The 16,819-nt window shown below is 42.3% G+C and overlaps 2 protein-coding genes across 3 annotated transcripts in view; both read left to right on the top strand.

The window, feature by feature from the left end:
* ube2v1 (ubiquitin-conjugating enzyme E2 variant 1) overlaps positions 1-2,670 on the top strand; it is a 10,459-nt gene extending 7,789 nt beyond the window's left edge. For both annotated transcript variants that reach the window (XM_068593892.1, XM_068593891.1), the window contains one exon: positions 1,769-2,670. In XM_068593892.1, the coding sequence (XP_068449993.1) occupies positions 1,769-1,915 (147 nt within the window). In that variant the 3' untranslated portion in view covers positions 1,916-2,670. The remainder of the gene's footprint in view (positions 1-1,768) is intronic.
* Positions 2,671-12,339: 9,669 nt separating this feature from the next.
* LOC137796501 (transcriptional repressor scratch 2-like) lies at positions 12,340-16,532 on the top strand. The gene is made up of 2 exons (XM_068594468.1): positions 12,340-13,645; positions 15,318-16,532. Exons 1-2 carry the CDS (start codon positions 13,489-13,491, stop codon positions 16,127-16,129), a joined length of 969 nt encoding a protein of 322 aa, XP_068450569.1. The 5' UTR covers positions 12,340-13,488; the 3' UTR covers positions 16,130-16,532.
* Positions 16,533-16,819: the final 287 nt, after the last annotated feature.

Below are 16,819 nucleotides of genomic sequence, written 5' to 3'. Positions count from 1 at the left end.
GATTTGTCCAACAAACACTAATCACCAAGGAGTCCGTTCGTTCTCCGTGTGAAATTTGAAGCCAACTTTAATTAATTTGTCACGTTACTTGGGTTGTTATTTTTAACTCCAGAGGGGATTCTGCTGGCACAGATGTCAGCATTACTACCCCTTTTGAATGTATCTCCTCCTACAATTTTTATCCGATCGACTTCAATTCTGGTCAGGGATGATCTAAAGACCCTTGAGAGTATAAATTGTGCTTTGTTTGCGTTTTCACTGAACGGACTAGACGTGACGTGGACCCAAAGTAGGGCTATCAAAATTGGCAAATTAATAGAACTAGACATAACTACTTGTATAGGTAATTTATTTAAGTTTAAACATATTTAACAACATATTACCTACACAAAAATAAGTAAATTAACTAATGGCCAAGACAGCAGACATTGGCCTCTCGCTCGCACACATGCACTCTTTCTCTCTCTCGCGCACCGTCACGCTCTCTGCTTATAGCGGTTTAAATGAACGACAACAATAATTTTGTGAAAACAGACAATGAACTTGTGGCGGATGGCGAAAAATACATGTGTGTATATCAGGCATGAAAATCCATCACCTTTCGTCGAAATTCGCCATTTTGAAACCAAAATAGGTGACCTACGTGAATCGTGTAGATTCAATGAGTTTTTGGGGAGGGGTGGGTGGGGGGGTTATATTCAGTGAACTGCGAACAAATGTGTGTGCCAGAAGGGAGCACGAGTGCATGGTAATATAATATTTGATGGTATAGCCAAGTTAAGTTACCCAGGAGCTCTGATGACATAGACTTAGCTAACGTTAGCTACAGCTTGATGAATTGAGTCATTGAACACAGCAGGAGCGAACACGACGTTAGGCGGACAGCTAACGCCCCGGTAGAAAGTTATTAGCTAACACTTCCGTTTATGAGGAGGTAGATTCTGAGGTGAGGGAATGAGGGGTCGATCACACAGGACAAGACTTTTTAAAGCGCAGCCGCTTAAAAAACTCCTTGACAAAAACGCACTGGGTGTTTTTAAAAAATTTTTTTTAAAAGAGTACGGTGAATACCTATCCGCGAGTTGTGTCTGGATGACGAGAGCTTTCAGTTGTACATTGGGCTGAGCAGGAGTCAGTTGGAGTATCTTCTGAGCTGTAGAGTCGTGTTTCCATCTAGAATTGTGAAGCTCTTTTACATGCACGTTCATGCATTCCGTGCATTTTACTTATCCTTATTTTTATTCTTTTATTTTTTGCTTCATTTTCCATGCGGAATCAACTGTAAATATTCAATACTCCCAATTAAATACCCACGCTCCCTCCTTATTGCACTCTGTTTCATATTTAGCATCAAATGTTTGTTAAATGTTTTGCATGATATCATTTAGTGTTGAAGCGCTTTGAGTGGTCGGATGTCTAGACAAACCTAACTAAACTTAACTTAATAGTTTTATTGCCTAAACCAAACTTAGTTGCTTCCTTTTTAAGACAAAAGTTTTTGTTTTTGTTTTTTTTAAGAGCACGTAACGCGCAGAAAGTGACCCGAGTAAATGACTTTTGTGAAGAAAACACACGAAGAATGATGAGTAAATTTTCGTAATAGATATGAGATTTGTCAGCTTTTGTCTTCTAAAATGGTCGTTTTAAAATATTTTAATTCTATTCTTTATGCCTGCAGACAGTATTAAATGTATTGAACCTCCTTGCCAAGCTCTAAATGTGTCTCTTGTTGAGGCCTTAATTAAAAAGGATCTCTCTTTCTCCTCAGGTGGAAATAAAGGCACTGTCGGCACTGTACAGGTGGAGCAACTCCTACAACATCCGGATGGTGCTGCAAGAGCTCAGACAGCACATGATGTTGAAAGAGAACAGCCGTCTTTCCCAACCACCCGAAGGCCAGGTGTACAGCAATTAAGGCACCTACTGCTGTCACCCCCTTACACACACACACACACACACACACACACACACACACACACACACACACACACACACACACACACACACACACACACACACACACACACACACACACACACACACACTGAACATCTCACTTGTTATTTTGTCTTATGTTTGTGTATGTTCTACATCCAGATTGTAAAATAACCAATGACCTGATTGAGTGTACCAATTATGTGAGCGTGTTCTGCATTCTTCACTTAGTCCCTGTTTGGTGGGTTTTGTAAAGAGGGATTTAAATTGCTGCGTTGGTCTCAAATTCCCCAGCTTCCGCAAAATCCCAAAGATGTGAAATTTGCGGGTTTCCCTCACGCGACTGCATGCATTCAGCAACGTATGTATCAACAGGGCACTGCTGGTTCATCACTCTTGTTCTCACACTTGTCTTCTGTGTGCCATATGGGTCATAGCGCTTTGTGATGGTGATTGATTATTAGCTGCCAGTGGGAGGGAGAGGAACATATAGAAGGGGGAGTTGTGTATTTTTTTTCTTTTTGTTTGGTTCGTCTGCTGTATTGGAGTTCTTGTTTGGGTTTCTTCAGTCCCCGGGCCGACCTGTGTAAACAGCCGTCTCCTCTCTCACACAGCGAGCGCCCACTGAACGCAATGTACGGCTTTGGATGTTTATTTTTTATGATGGGTTGAATCTGATCAGGGTGATGGTGACCTGTTGCATGGTTTTATTTGAATTAAACGTTATTACTTTTGCACGTGTTTGTGCCGTGATTCTCCAGGGCACATTTCAGTACGCTGACGTGGTTTCTCATGAACCTGGGTAGCTCTCTTTGTAAATGGTGTCTAAAGTCTGTCTTAAAACAATATTTAGGTGCCTGTGTGATTGTAAAAGCAGCTTTTTGCTTCAAATCATCAAAATTGAAACAGGCCAAGAGTTATGACTTCCTGAGTCAAAAAGAATTTCAATCCTACATTTCCCTTTACTCAATAAATAACACCTATTACGCTCATCTTGTCTGCTACAAATGCTGTGCTCCCAAGGTGTAATGTTGGATTTCTACACTTGAGAGATTTTTATATCACAAAACCACTCCAGAGCCACAGAAAAATTTGTTTGTCAGGAAAAAAATGTCTTGGCTTTAACAGCAATCAATTAAGACAATGGTAAAATGGTAAAGGAATAGTTAATCATGGATTTAACAGTGTATACTGACGCTTATAAAATATGCAAAATCAGAGTTCCCAACACTGCGCCACATTTGTAGTATTTGTTGCCAAAGAGAACAATGGTACCTATGGTACCAGATGAGGAACCTAACCTCAGATCTAACAGACAATAATAAAAAAAAAGCCCCACTCACACACAAGTGCTCAACATGTCGGCCCTCTCTCAGGGCTGACAGCGAGGTGCTTCTCTAAGCGTAACCAGACGCAGCATCCCCATTCAGCAGCTGTTGGTGCCTCTATTTGCCCTCTTCTCTCCAGAGAAACAGGACAAAGAGAGGCACGTGACCCAAGTTCGGGGCAGAAAAGATTGGGGAATCAATCACAGTGGGTGATACAGCTGGGTGCCCTTCACTCCCTTAAATACCATGCACGGAAGCTTTTATAGACTCTCAAGGAGAAATGATACGCTAGATGTAATGCTGTATACAACCAAGCTGACTCTTGGCAATAGACAGTTCCTTATTGTCATGGATGGATTACTGAGTGGTCCAAGACCCAAAGAGTCAGGAGCTGCCATGACCTTCAACTTCAAAATGTCCCTCACAGAGATGCGTGCCAACCAGGAAGAGACACAGAGCAATTACAAAACAGTTTAAAATGATGACAAAGAGACACAAAGTAGCTTCAAAGTAACTACAGACTACATGGGCTCAAAATGACTACAAAAAGACTGACTGGATTCAATTGACTACAGAGACACAAAATGACTACATAGAGACTGAAAATGACTTCAAATAGACACAAAACAACATAAAAAAGAGGAACTTATGTGTTTGACTTGCTCCTATGTAGGTGAGGTGGAGGAAGCACATTGTTTAATAATCCACCCATACTTATTGATTATAAAATTAGTTGAATATTATCATTTTAATGACACGTCTAAAAAGGTATTATGAAATTGATGAGATTTCACCATTTTTTTTAAATCAGATTAATGTGACATGTTCAATGGCTGTGACCATCTTAAAGGTGATCTCTGTCAGAGTTCCATATCCAATCCTTTTAACAGCCCTTATGTCAGCTGCATAGCATGGCCAGTGTGTGTTAGTATGTGTTAGTGTGTGTGGGACAGAGATGAACAAAGTGGACAGGCCCTCGGCCACTCTAATCGTATCTACTGTGATGGACAAGCTCTCAATCAGCCAAACAGTATCAAAGAGTGAAAGAGTGCGGTGTGCCACTCAATCAGCATAATTGTATGTGAACAATTGCCATTCACCCTTGGGCCATCTGGGGGTCAGAAAAACTAACAAGTTGATGTATAAAAGTTTCTGTCTTTTGACAAACCAATCATAGCTTTGATTAAAGTACACTACAAGTTAGAATCTATAATGAGATTGTGTCTTCCTGGTATGTCATGTCTTATCTTTTGAGTCCCTGAAGTCCCAAAGTAAGATTTGGGAATAAGTATTCCCGGGACTATTCTGTAGAAAAAGGTTATCTTAATGGTTTAAAATACTGGCCACAGCTTTCAGTGTAATTCTTTAGAGTTGAGACTGTGTACCAATACATGAAGTAACTATGGCCATACTGTAGTAATATAATACACTTGGAATAGGTAGCTATTAGTTACATAATATAATAATACCTACAGTATACATTCCCCTTATTCCCCCAACATCACATTTTCCTTTGTATCCTATTTTTTAAAGAGTACTTCTACTTTTGTCTGTTTAATAGTAACTAACTAGCCAACTGCAGGAATGACTAGACTTTATTTATTTTATGTGGACATCACAATGGCATTAGAATTCCTAGCACATATGCACAACTTATGTATCTAGCTAAATGCTCATTTCCAACACGTATGTTTGTAGGCCAACCAGGAAGTTAGCGTTGAATCCACAAAATGATATTGGGCTTATTTCATTGGATTATGGATTATTACAGAAAATAAACTTTTATGATACTTCTATATTTTGTTCAGGAAGGTAATCATCACAAATGAACACCATGTTTAGGATTTTTTAAGTGTGAATGCTTTTAGCAAAAGCCACTGGAGTCTGAGACGAAAGAGTTTCTGACAAACTTTAAGTAGAAAAGTATCAGCATCAAAATATCCTCAGGGTACCAATAGATAACATACTTGGAAACCAGTATAAGAATAACCTATTCATATAATTGTAATATAATATTCTTTATGCATTATTGTGTAATGGACATGAACAGCAGTCTGATGTATGAAAGTGTTTTTGGACCCATCCACCAGCGTGACCTCACTGAATCCTTTCAAACTTTTTTGTGCTCTGTCTAAAGCAAATGGAATCCGACGACGAGGTACATCTCTCTAGAAAAGTCCTTCTCAACGCAGACTCGCTAAATTGGAACGTCACTTTTAGGAAACAGTTCTGACATAATAAGGCATCCTCATTTATTAGCTGATTATATTGTGTCAATCTCAATCGGGAAAGTAATGAAAGCTGCGAGATAAATGTTCTGGAGTAAAACGTACAACATGTACAAGTCCCTCAAACTTGAGTAAATGTAGTTAGTTACTTTCCACCACTGTGGAAAAAAAAGCATTCTCATACCATCTCAATAATTAACTCCATTAGACAAATTGCACTCCATTTGTTACATTCAGGAGGTGTCAGATGGTTACTGACACACACTCCCACATCCTTTCTACCGCACGACCCGGTGTATGTTTAGGACTGAGCAGAGCAGTGTGGAGGAGCCCATCTGCTCACGGGGTCAATACCTCACACACGCACACACATGCTGAGTGTGCCAATTAGCTAAATGGGACAGATTTTTCCTCGGTGTTGATTTGCAGTTTTTATGGTGAGCACATGGTTTTAATAATAGGAAAAAATAGTAACATTTGGCTTGTGTTATGAGACAAATAATAGTGACATTTTAGCACTTGGTCCTCCTAAAACCCTATAGGCAGCGATGATAATATCAGTGTAGGGTGTTACTAACACCAGTTTAACTGGAACATAACATGGAAGGCTGCTACACCTGTCTGACCGGCTCACCTGATGACGCTTACAGTGTGCTTCATCAAAACTCAACTATTTCCTCTTTGCTGTTGGAGAATGTTGACAGAAATAGCACATATCTCACAGCAATTCAATGTTATACATATAATATATACATATATATAGACAGTACGTGTCACTACTATTATTGATTAATGTTATGTATTTGACCCTGTTGTGTATTTATACGTAATGTTTAAATGTTTTTTTTATATGTTTCTATATATATATATATATATATATATATATATATATATGTATATATATATATATATATATATATATTATTGATCCATTAATATTTTATTTAACTTCAATTAATATATTTACAGATATATTTTTTTTACTATTCATTTGTAAATCATATTGAATGCCATTTTTAAAGGTAACAATAAAAATAGTAATTGGAATTATTTTTTAATTTCTTATAACAAGTAAAACAACATCAAAAGGTGTATCTACGAGGTGTATGAAACAAACAATCTCATTATTTTAAGGAAATGTTACGCTACTCCAATAAATTAAGTCGTGAACTAGCTAATTATACAATCTGACTTATAATTAAGTTACTGGCCTTGTGGACAATGTTGCTGTTAGTTGCTCACTCTCAACATATTTCCTTACATCAAGTTCACAAGTTTTTGGATGATTTGCTGATGTTAGTTCGAGTTTGAACTTTCATTCAGCACTTTTAAGCTTTATTTGACCCCCTCACGTGTCATGATGCCATATCCTTTTTTAGGAGTCAGGGCTCCTCAAATAGGACATTTATTGAATCAAACCATACACCTGACCTGTTGGTGTTGCCATGAATAACCTCCTGCGCCCTCTCCACTCCTTAACCAAATGAGCAATAAACCAGAGTGAGCGTTTGGGAAATGGAGAGTCATCTGAGCGGGGTCACTGGGACTGTAAATCTCTCTCCCAGTGTGACAGAGCATTTGTAGCCTTCTGTGGCCTGGCCGGCCTCGGCCCGGCCCAGTGTGGCTCTGCCGAGCGTGGATGGTTGTAAGGTGACGGAATGTATAGCCCCCTCCACTTCTCCTCACAGACACACACACGCACAACCATCCTGAAAACCCAGCAGATGGCCAGGAGACAAAGGGTGTGTGAGTGTGAGAGGCCCCCCAACTCACTTTTCCTATTTTTCCCTCCACCCTTAAACCCCACCTTGTCCAACAAGAGACAGGCAGTCTGTTGCTGTAGGGTTACAACCCCCCCCCCCCTCCGCACCCCAATACTAACACACAGACACACACACACACTTTCTTGACACGTGCCTCTCAATTAAGACAAATTGTCAGCGCTCACTCTGTCCCTTGTTCATGCAGATGTGACGATTTAACCTCCATACCTCACTCGCGGTCGACAAGGTGGTACGCTTTAATGCGGAGACATTAGCCTAAATGATTCCCGGTGTCCTTTATCAGGCGAGAGCCCCCATTTGGGGCCCCAGCAGCAGGTAATTCTCCTTTTGACAGTGCAATTGAAGCGGCCAGCGCTGGAGGGCTATTTGGCAAAGAGCCATTTAGTGTAAGTGCTCTCAAGGCCGGCAAATGACACTTGTAGAGACAATGTCACCCCCACTGACACCATCAGTTGATTGTGTATTGAACAAAAATGGAGGAGCAGTGTGTGTGCACCTCCCCCTTACCCCCCGGGGCCAGAGACACGCTGAATTATTGGCAGGGTGAAGTCCAAGGCGGGTGTCCGAAGAAAACTGTCAATACCAGAGGCCAAGGACACCAGGACGGGGACCGCGTAGCATTACACTGGCATATCTCACAAAGGTGTGCTGCATGGACATTCTTTCCACCCTGCAGCAGAGGACAGACACTTCATGTAAGAAATGCTCTCAACATGTGAAGACAGTGTCCTTGCACAGGCTGATCTCCATTAAACAGGAATGAAAACATGTCAAAAGAATGAATACAGATATCATCCAAATGTAAAACATGATGAAGAAGGATTTTTCTTGTGAAGGAGTTGAACCTTTATGCTGAGAGAGGTAAGATGACCTACTTCGTTCTCATATAATATTGAGCTGGAGCCAGGTTGGGGTTAGCCTAACCCTTGCTCAGCATAAAGACTGGAGGCCGCAGCTTTCTAAAACAACCCTCCAAAGCACACTCCCGGTTGAACCGTATCTCATGTAGTTGACTTGCACACAAACATAAATGTACAAATGGCAATTTGTGATTTTGACTAACAAATGGCAAGCTAGCTGCGCTTGCACTCGACCCTTGTTGAGCAAGAAATAGTTCCCGCCTTCGAAAAACCACAAATGATTGTTTTGACGTTTCTGTTCATGTTGAGCTTTAAAGGTGTTGATACAAGTCTTTTTTTTTCCTCCTTGGACCGAATCAATATGCTCAATTATGCTAAGCTAGGCTAACTACTACTTGAGTGCAGATCTTTAACATACAGAAATGAGAGTGATATTGATCTGATCATCTCATTCTGGGAACATAAGCAAACAGAGTATTTCCTAAAATCGTGAAACTATTTTTTGTGACTTAGAATAGTTGTAGTAAATGATAATGCACCTGTTGTTTTACTATCCATCTCATAGCTTCGTCTGCAATCGGGCATGTCCTCATTCTCTCCAGCCACCATATTTCTCTTTCACTGCTGTGTTTTTTTTCTTCATTTTGGACAGCATCTGCAGCTCTCACCCGGCTGTTTCCCCCGAGACTCTGACATCCAAACAGAGCAGAGGCCAGCGACTCGAGTGATTGATGACCCCAGAATGAAAAGGGGAAAGATGGACAGATTCCTTTTATCAGGATTGAGGTCTGACTAGATTAAAATGCAGTTGTACAACACCTCCTCCCTCTTTTTTGCCGTCTCTGTTGGCCTCATCAGCATCCCTGCTCTATCTATATGTCTGTCCCCCCACCTGAATGCTGGCACTTTTTTTCCCCTCATCTCCTCCGCCGACCTCTCATCCCACCTCCCCACTCGAGGTGACACGGCGCCGACGTGGCCGATTGTGCGAGACTTTAACCAGTCACTTCCAAATTGAGTTAAAGGTGTTTTGTTATTTGCTTCTACAAAGACGCGTGCGAGACAAATCTCAGTGGAACGGTCCTAACACCATTTGCACCAAGCTGGTTGCTTTAAAAAAAAAGGAGAAAGTATGAAATGTATCATAAATCATAAAATCGCTCTCAGCGGCTAACCACAATCAACCCTTGAAAAAACATGCAGAGTGAAGAGGGGATTTTTTTTTTGTTGCCTTTTTCTCACTCACTCAGTGCTGATTAAAAGAAAAGAGACAATCACTCTCATTCACTGGCGTGCAGCTGCCTCATTGTTGCATGGCGGAGTGGGAGATTTTTTGGTGAGGTGCTGAAAAGATGCCTCAGTGAAAAGGACCTGCGTTTGTTTTTCAGATGGCTCTCTAATGACTGGATGTGATTAACACAAATTATCTCACTTATCGCAGCTCAACAGGCTGAGACAGACAGTCTCTTGGTGCATTCTCGGCAATGCTACTTAACATGCATTTAATCAGACTCAGCAGTCAGTATTACGTACGCAATGGCAGCGGGCAGATTTCTCTGGTAGAAATACTCCACTACTCCACTGTGTAATTCCTCTTTGCGACTTTAAGGCAAACATTATTCAAAAAACTATAAAATCGTGGAGGCAGTTTTGTGCCAAAACAGGCCTTCTTTTGTTTTGCATGTCAGCTGTGCTTTGATGATATCTCACTAACTCTTTGGGAAATCTCTCTGCTCTGCTTAATTTGCTCTTCTTTGACATCACTGCACGAATTTACTTTTCTATGTAGGATTGAAAAACAATGAAAAGAGGATAAATCATCTTCACCCCACTGGCTGATTTTTTAAAAATTTGTTTTAGGAAAATACAATTTCTAAGAATCAGTCTACAAACAAGCTCGTAGAAATTACCCCGCAAATTTTAAATCCAATTTGAATTACATGGGATGCACATTATAGTCTGATTGTCTTGTCTGTTTCCAGAGTTGGTATAAAAATAAAGAAAAGCACTTCTCTTCATCTATATAAGATTAAGCTCGTTCGTTAGAGCTGCGCCTCGCCTGGAATCCAGACGAGAGCAGGCGGCCGCTGCCGGAGGCGTTGACAAAAAACTGCGATCAAGTCGGACAGTTTTCAGCTGCCTTCGAAGTATCAACAGGAAGTTACAGAATAAAATACTTCCTGTTAGTTCCAATATGTTGTCTACTTGTTGTTTACAGATCATGTTTGAATTTATTCATATGTGATTATAAATATATGGTCATGTAGAAATGTGTGTGTAGCTGCATCCTTTGTTGTTTTTATGTCTGCCTGTGAAATACATTGGTACTGGATTTGATGTGTGTTGTATAAATACGATTTTGTATTATAAACCACACAAAATATGTTTTTAGATTAAACCTGAGACGAATAGTCAACAATCGAGCGTTAAGTGTTACAACTACACATAAAATAAGGATTTTCTCCAACACGTGGTGTTTGCTGTCAGATCTAAGAGCCAATCAGCTTTCTGATGTGGCGACAGCCAGGCGTTTCCTATCATGCACTGGGTCAGGCAGGCGGTGCAGAGCTGCTGCTCTGAAATTGACTGCCGCCTTGCTCTCGTGAGAGTATCGTTGACCACGTGTGCATGACGTCAGAGCAAGGCGGGAGCAAGTCGGACACAAATCTAACCGGCATGCAATGCACGTCAATCGCCGATTGATTCTGCACAGAACACCTTGGTTAAAATACATTAAACAGCCTTTTTGAGACCCTAGACATGTGATTGGTGACTATTTACATGTGCTGTGATTGGTCAGTGAAGTTAGCGTTTCACCTACTGATGACCCTTTTCCCACAGAGGTTTATGTGCATTCTTGCGAGTGAAATGCTGATTATGTTACTGTTTTTTTTACATTTACAGTCATATTTAATCATAAACCAGCCACATCGCTGTTGTTACTGCAGCACCTGGGGCTGCTAGTGCTTCGACCCGCGGCCTCTATCCTGCGCCGCTGGGAGAGGTTGTTGCCGGCGCAGCTGTTCTGCAATGTCATGTCAGCACTGTGCAGGTTCAGTGTCTTGATTTTGTTGCATAGATTTGAACAACTTGCATTTTGGTTGACCTGACAGGGTTGGGCTGTCCCCTTTCTGTGCTGGCCCTTACCGGGCGGCGTGACTGGCTTTAGGTCGGCTTGGAAAGTCTTGGGTCGAAGGTGGCCTAAGCTCCGGCCGCGTGCTTTAGAGCGCTCGTGCCCGGACCTCGCCACTTACCGGGGCCGTGGAATATATGTTTGCTGTGACTTCTCTCCCAGCCGGGAGGAACGCAGACCCCTGCTTCCGATGCGACTTTCGACCAGTGCACACTGTCCATAGTGCATCAACCGCGTTGTGTCGCCAGGGCGGGGATCAGCCCACGAAAAGGGCATCAAGGTTCTGCGGTGATGTCGGCAACCCACCTAACCAGTCTTGAAACACGGACCAAGGAGTCTAATACTCACATTATTAATTAGTAGATACATTCATTGATGGTTAGGGTCTGCAAATGGGATTTGTTCAATTTATAATTGTGTGTTTCATATGTTAAGATGGAGATTGTTTAACTTATTTTTCTTTTCAGCACCTTTGAGTTCCTTCAACAGGTGACTGCGCCAGGGATAATAAATCCCCCCTGTCGACATCTGTCTGTGAGATTATATAAAAACGGTATGATCCAGTCATACTGGAGTGTATTTTGCAGAGCCATCTGTGGGCGAGCTGTCCATGCTAACTTTAAGCTGCTGCCGTCTCTCCGGATAACCAGAATATGACCTCTTGACCCTGCTGCACCCGAAGGTCAGCCTATCACTGACCGAATATCCCTGTAGGGGCTTCTTTTTTTTACCCAGTTAAGGGTTATGTGGTCATACAACAGTCAGAAACAGGGACATACAGAGAGGGGGGAAGTAAAAAATTTAAATTTTAAACCTATTCATTTCTCAAAATATAATAAAGTTTTATTTGATGTACATTTCCCCCAATGTATCTGTATTTTGATGTTTTAATGTGTGCTGCTATTTCACATTGGTGCAAAAATTATATCTGTTTGTTAATCTACATGTGATTTAAAATAAGAAGGAAATAAGGATATTAATACCCATAAAGGATTTCTTGAATATAACATTTATAATAATAATAACAATGATATAAAAACTTTATGAGAATATCTTAAATTGTAAGAAGCTAAAGCTTCTAATGAAGGAGATGATTCAGTGAAACGATTGGAACAAATACAAAGTAAATAGACTAAAGAATCCTGCTAAAATGATTTTTCATTAAATTCAGTACATAAAAGGTTTTAATTTTTGTTACTACACACACCATTACTATTAAAAGTACAGATTACATCCAAGAATACACATGAAGGGATCTGAATGTGCGTAAGTGACTCCGACCTAAATCTGATGAAAACACACAAACCCAATCCATAATCTGAGGGACATAACGAGACCATGTTCCTGTAGGTTTAACATTTCTACAATGAGCTAGTTGTGTGTATACGATGATGATGAGGATGAAATATCAGAGGTGATGGTGTTAGCAGTAAGGGGTGTGTGTTTGGGGCAGCATAAATTGTGTTAGCTACTTCATTGAAAGACAATGGAGGACAAGATGTTGTGTGTAGTGTCACCCACGTGCTTCTGCACCACTATTGTCTACCCTCCCTCTCTGGGAGAGGGGAGACAGAAGGGTGAAAGGAGGAGGAGGAGGATGTGGGAGGAGGAGGTGGGTTAGTTGACTGCTCTGTGTGTGTGTGTGTGTGTGTGTGTGTGTGTGTGTGTGTGTGTGTGTGTGTGTGTGTGTGCGTGTGCGTGTACACACGCACATGCGTGCGTGGAGAAGCACAGACGGCTCGTGGTAATTTGATGTGTGTCCCCGGGGATGTTTGATGGATTAATGCTAAGCAGCTCCCTCTTCCAAAGCACCACCTGATCTTTGGGGCTTGTGCCCCACATATAAAAGGCTGCAGTAGTGCTGAGCTCAGCTAGTCCAGCAATCTCTCTCTCTCTCTTTCTCTCTCTCTCTCTGCTCTGTTTCTCCTTCGCCACTTTCTGTCTTCCTCTCCATCCTTCCTGTCCTCTGCTTTCTCTCTCTCTGTGTGTGCTGCTTTCACTACATTTTCACTCTCTCTTCCTCCCCTCTGGCTTTAAACCTTTGAGTCCAGGACAGATTTTTTTCAGTCCTCCGCCGTTTGGCCTTTTTCAAGAAGGCCAGTTGGAACCTTTGCATATTTTCCCTCTTTTTCCTTTTTTTTCTTCCTATCTGTTTGGTTTTCTATGAGGCTCTAGCGATAGCTCTTTTTTTTTTTTTTTTTTTGAAAAAAGGGAAAGAAAATGCCACGTTCCTTTTTAGTGAAGCAGCCGAAGGTTCACGATTTCTCGTCTTCCAACTACTACCATCAGCACCAGCAGCACTGGGACGACTCGCACACTGTCACACATGCCATCACAGAGTCGGCCACCAACTTGGCAGTGCGTTTGAGTGAAAATGGTGAGTTTCTCTCTCCAGTTGTGTTTTGAACTTGTTTTGTCTGCTGGCTGGTATATTGATTTCCTTCTTTGGATATAATCAATGCAGTCTTTAGCACAGAAACTGCAAAAAAGGCAAAAAATAAACATGCAATGCTGTTCATGTTGTTGTGCTTGCTACCTAATCGCTCTTGGAAATCCCTCCCCCCCTAAATAAACCCTGCAGGCGTTGCTTGCTCCCCCTTCCGTGCGCCTCAGGACTTTTGTTTTCTAACTCGGCGGATGCTAAATAGTATTCAGGTCACGCCGGCTCAATCTGCTTAATACTCCAACCAGATCACACAGCGGCCTTTGGCTTTAATACTATTGTGCACACGAATGATGAGATATACGTGTACACGTGCGTCAGGCTCTGATGCAAGCCTTTGTCAGGTCCGCGAAAATAGAAGAAAGAAAAAAACACTTGGGAGAAAGCAAATAGCCACATGGGACTGTGTTGTCCTTAGATGGTGCAGTTGCCCTTGAGTCTCTCCTCTCATCATCAGCCTCCCTCCCCCCCATCTCTCCATCTGATCCTGCAGGATGTTAGATAGCCACAGGGAGTAGGATTGCAGCAACACAATCCATATGTGGAGCAGCGAGAGGTGATGGAACAGGGTTTTTAGAAGATGGGTATTGACTGGGAAATAGAGAGTGCTGCAGGTAATTCAATAAAGTGCAACATGAGCAGTGCATTGGCAGACAGTAGATTTTCCTCCTCCGCGGGACATCTACACGGAGGCGGGATGTGTAGAATATTTTGTGTGTGTCTGGTGCGTGCGCATGTGTGTGTTTGGCTTTGAGAAAGATCCAAAGAAATGTGCGCTTTGAGCAGATCTCCCCCCGACACAGACACATATACACCCCTCCACCACCAGCATCACAGATCTTGTATTCGAGTTGAATCATTTGTCCCCCAGATTTAGGATGCCAGCTGTCTGCTTCCCTTTGTGTTCCAGTGTGTGTGGGTGTGTTTGTGTGTGGCTGGGTGGGTGGGTGACTACCATTGACTGCTGTCAACCCCCCCACCCCCCCCTGCCACCAAACACACACACACACACACCCACACACACACACACTCCCCTCCCATCCCATTTTGCCAAATCGCAGTCTTCCCCACCTGTCACTCATTCTCCCCCCTTACCAAACTCATGAATGCGCTCAGAAACACCACAGATGGGGAATGATCTGATTAAAATGATTTAGTGATTGAGGGGATTTCACTGCTGAGACGCTCTGTTTTGATTCCCCCCATCCCCCCCCCCCCCCCCACCACCCTTACAGATTTAGACGTGCTGCTGCGAGGCAGTGACAGGTGGATCGATTGGCAGCCAAAGTACTGCTGACTGTTTTGTCAATGTCAGCATTTTGTGTTAAGACTCATATTCAGCCACAATGCGACTTTCACTTCTTTTTTTTTACCCAATGATAGCACTTGTTGGAGCCAATGGAAGTATTGATTGGGGCAGAACTGTGCACCCAAAGAATCATTAATATTTCATTCCCAAAGCTTGCTGAACCCTGCTCTTACAAATAGCTTCCTGTATAGGATTCATATTGATTAGGGGCTTGGGTAAGAGGGCACTTTTCATCAGAGGTTATCAGGATCATGGCGATGTTCAATCTCTTTATAAATTGTATTTTTCCTTTCCCAGGCTACATCCACGATTACATCATCCCCTCAGCATTGCAGAGCACAAAGGAGGCAGGTCATGAGCAGACCGGGCTCTCTTCGTTGCCCCTGTACTCCCCAGGTGGCAGCGGTGGGGAGGAGTTCTCCGACCACGACATGGAGCATCCGGACAGTCCCGTCTCCAGCGGCACAGTTGAGTCAGACAGCAGCGGCCCTGACTTAGAGGCGTGCGGTATCGGCGCCTTCCTCGTCTCAGACGGCCGCTCCCGCCGTAGGCCTAGCCAGAGGTGTCCACGCAAGGGAGGCAGCCAGTCGGACAGCAGTGAGGGCGTCGGCTCGGCAGACTGCAGCCCCGCCAAAGGGAAATCCAAAGGGCGCCACGTGTGCGGCGAGTGCGACAAGTCCTACGCCACGTCCTCCAATCTGAGCAGACACAAGCAGACTCACCGCAGTCTGGACAGCCAGCAGGCCAGGAAGTGTTCCACCTGCCACAAGGTGTACGTGTCCATGCCGGCGTTGGCCATGCACATGCTGACCCACGACCTGAAGCACGAGTGCACGGTGTGCGGCAAAGCCTTCAGTCGACCTTGGCTCCTGCAGGGCCACATGAGGTCCCACACTGGAGAGAAACCGTTTGCCTGTGCCCACTGTGGCAAGGCCTTCGCCGACCGCTCCAACCTGCGCGCCCACATGCAGACGCACTCGGCCTTCAAGCACTACTCCTGCAAACGATGCTGCAAGACCTTCGCACTCAAGTCCTACCTGAACAAGCACTACGAGTCGGCCTGCTTCAAGGAGCACCAACCAGAGGACGACTGCAGCTCTGAGGACTAATCGGGACGTATTCATCTTTTTCATTTCTATTTATACGCTTTTTAATAGTTCATACAAACAAAGTCAGATAAAAGCTTCTTCTCAGGCTTTTACATGCATGCATCATAATCCTGCCTTTTGATATAAGCAATAACCTCACTTGAAATTATTCAGGAATTATGTATGAAATTCATAAAAAAATCTTAGTGTTGTTCACAAGTATAGAATATTTTATATTGTTTTTTTATTAATTGAAATTGCAATAATTTACATGCCAGTATTATTTTATATGCCAACGAGCTCTTAATTTACCTCAAACATATCTTATGCATTAAGAAAAAGTATTTTGAGTATTTATTAATTTAACTATTTATTTGCCAATTCTGAAGATTATTTATTTATTATTGGTTGATGTATTTGTGAATTTAACATGGATTTATGAAAAGCCATGTATTGGATTTGTTGAAAACAAAAGCCAAAATATATTCTGACACTCTATATTGCTCTGTCTGATCAATTTGATGATGACAATAAAACTGATAAAAAAAATTAATAATTGCTAAAAACTCTCTCTCTCTTTCTCTCATGCCTGGATACATGCACATATTTATAGTTGAATACATTAGATATGAAATATTATAAATATTTTTTACGCAAATAAGTTATTTCATATTCAAAATCTGTAGTGTCCATTAAGTAGTTCACCTTGCG

This window comes from Clinocottus analis, unplaced genomic scaffold (genome assembly GCF_023055335.1).
Source record: "Clinocottus analis isolate CAN_PGR_092001 unplaced genomic scaffold, fCliAna1.0.p SCAF_3, whole genome shotgun sequence".
In the NCBI taxonomy this organism is placed as follows: domain Eukaryota; kingdom Metazoa; phylum Chordata; class Actinopteri; order Perciformes; family Cottidae; genus Clinocottus; species Clinocottus analis.
Note: the sequence above shows the minus strand (reverse complement) of the source record. Positions and strands in the feature narration are given on the sequence as shown.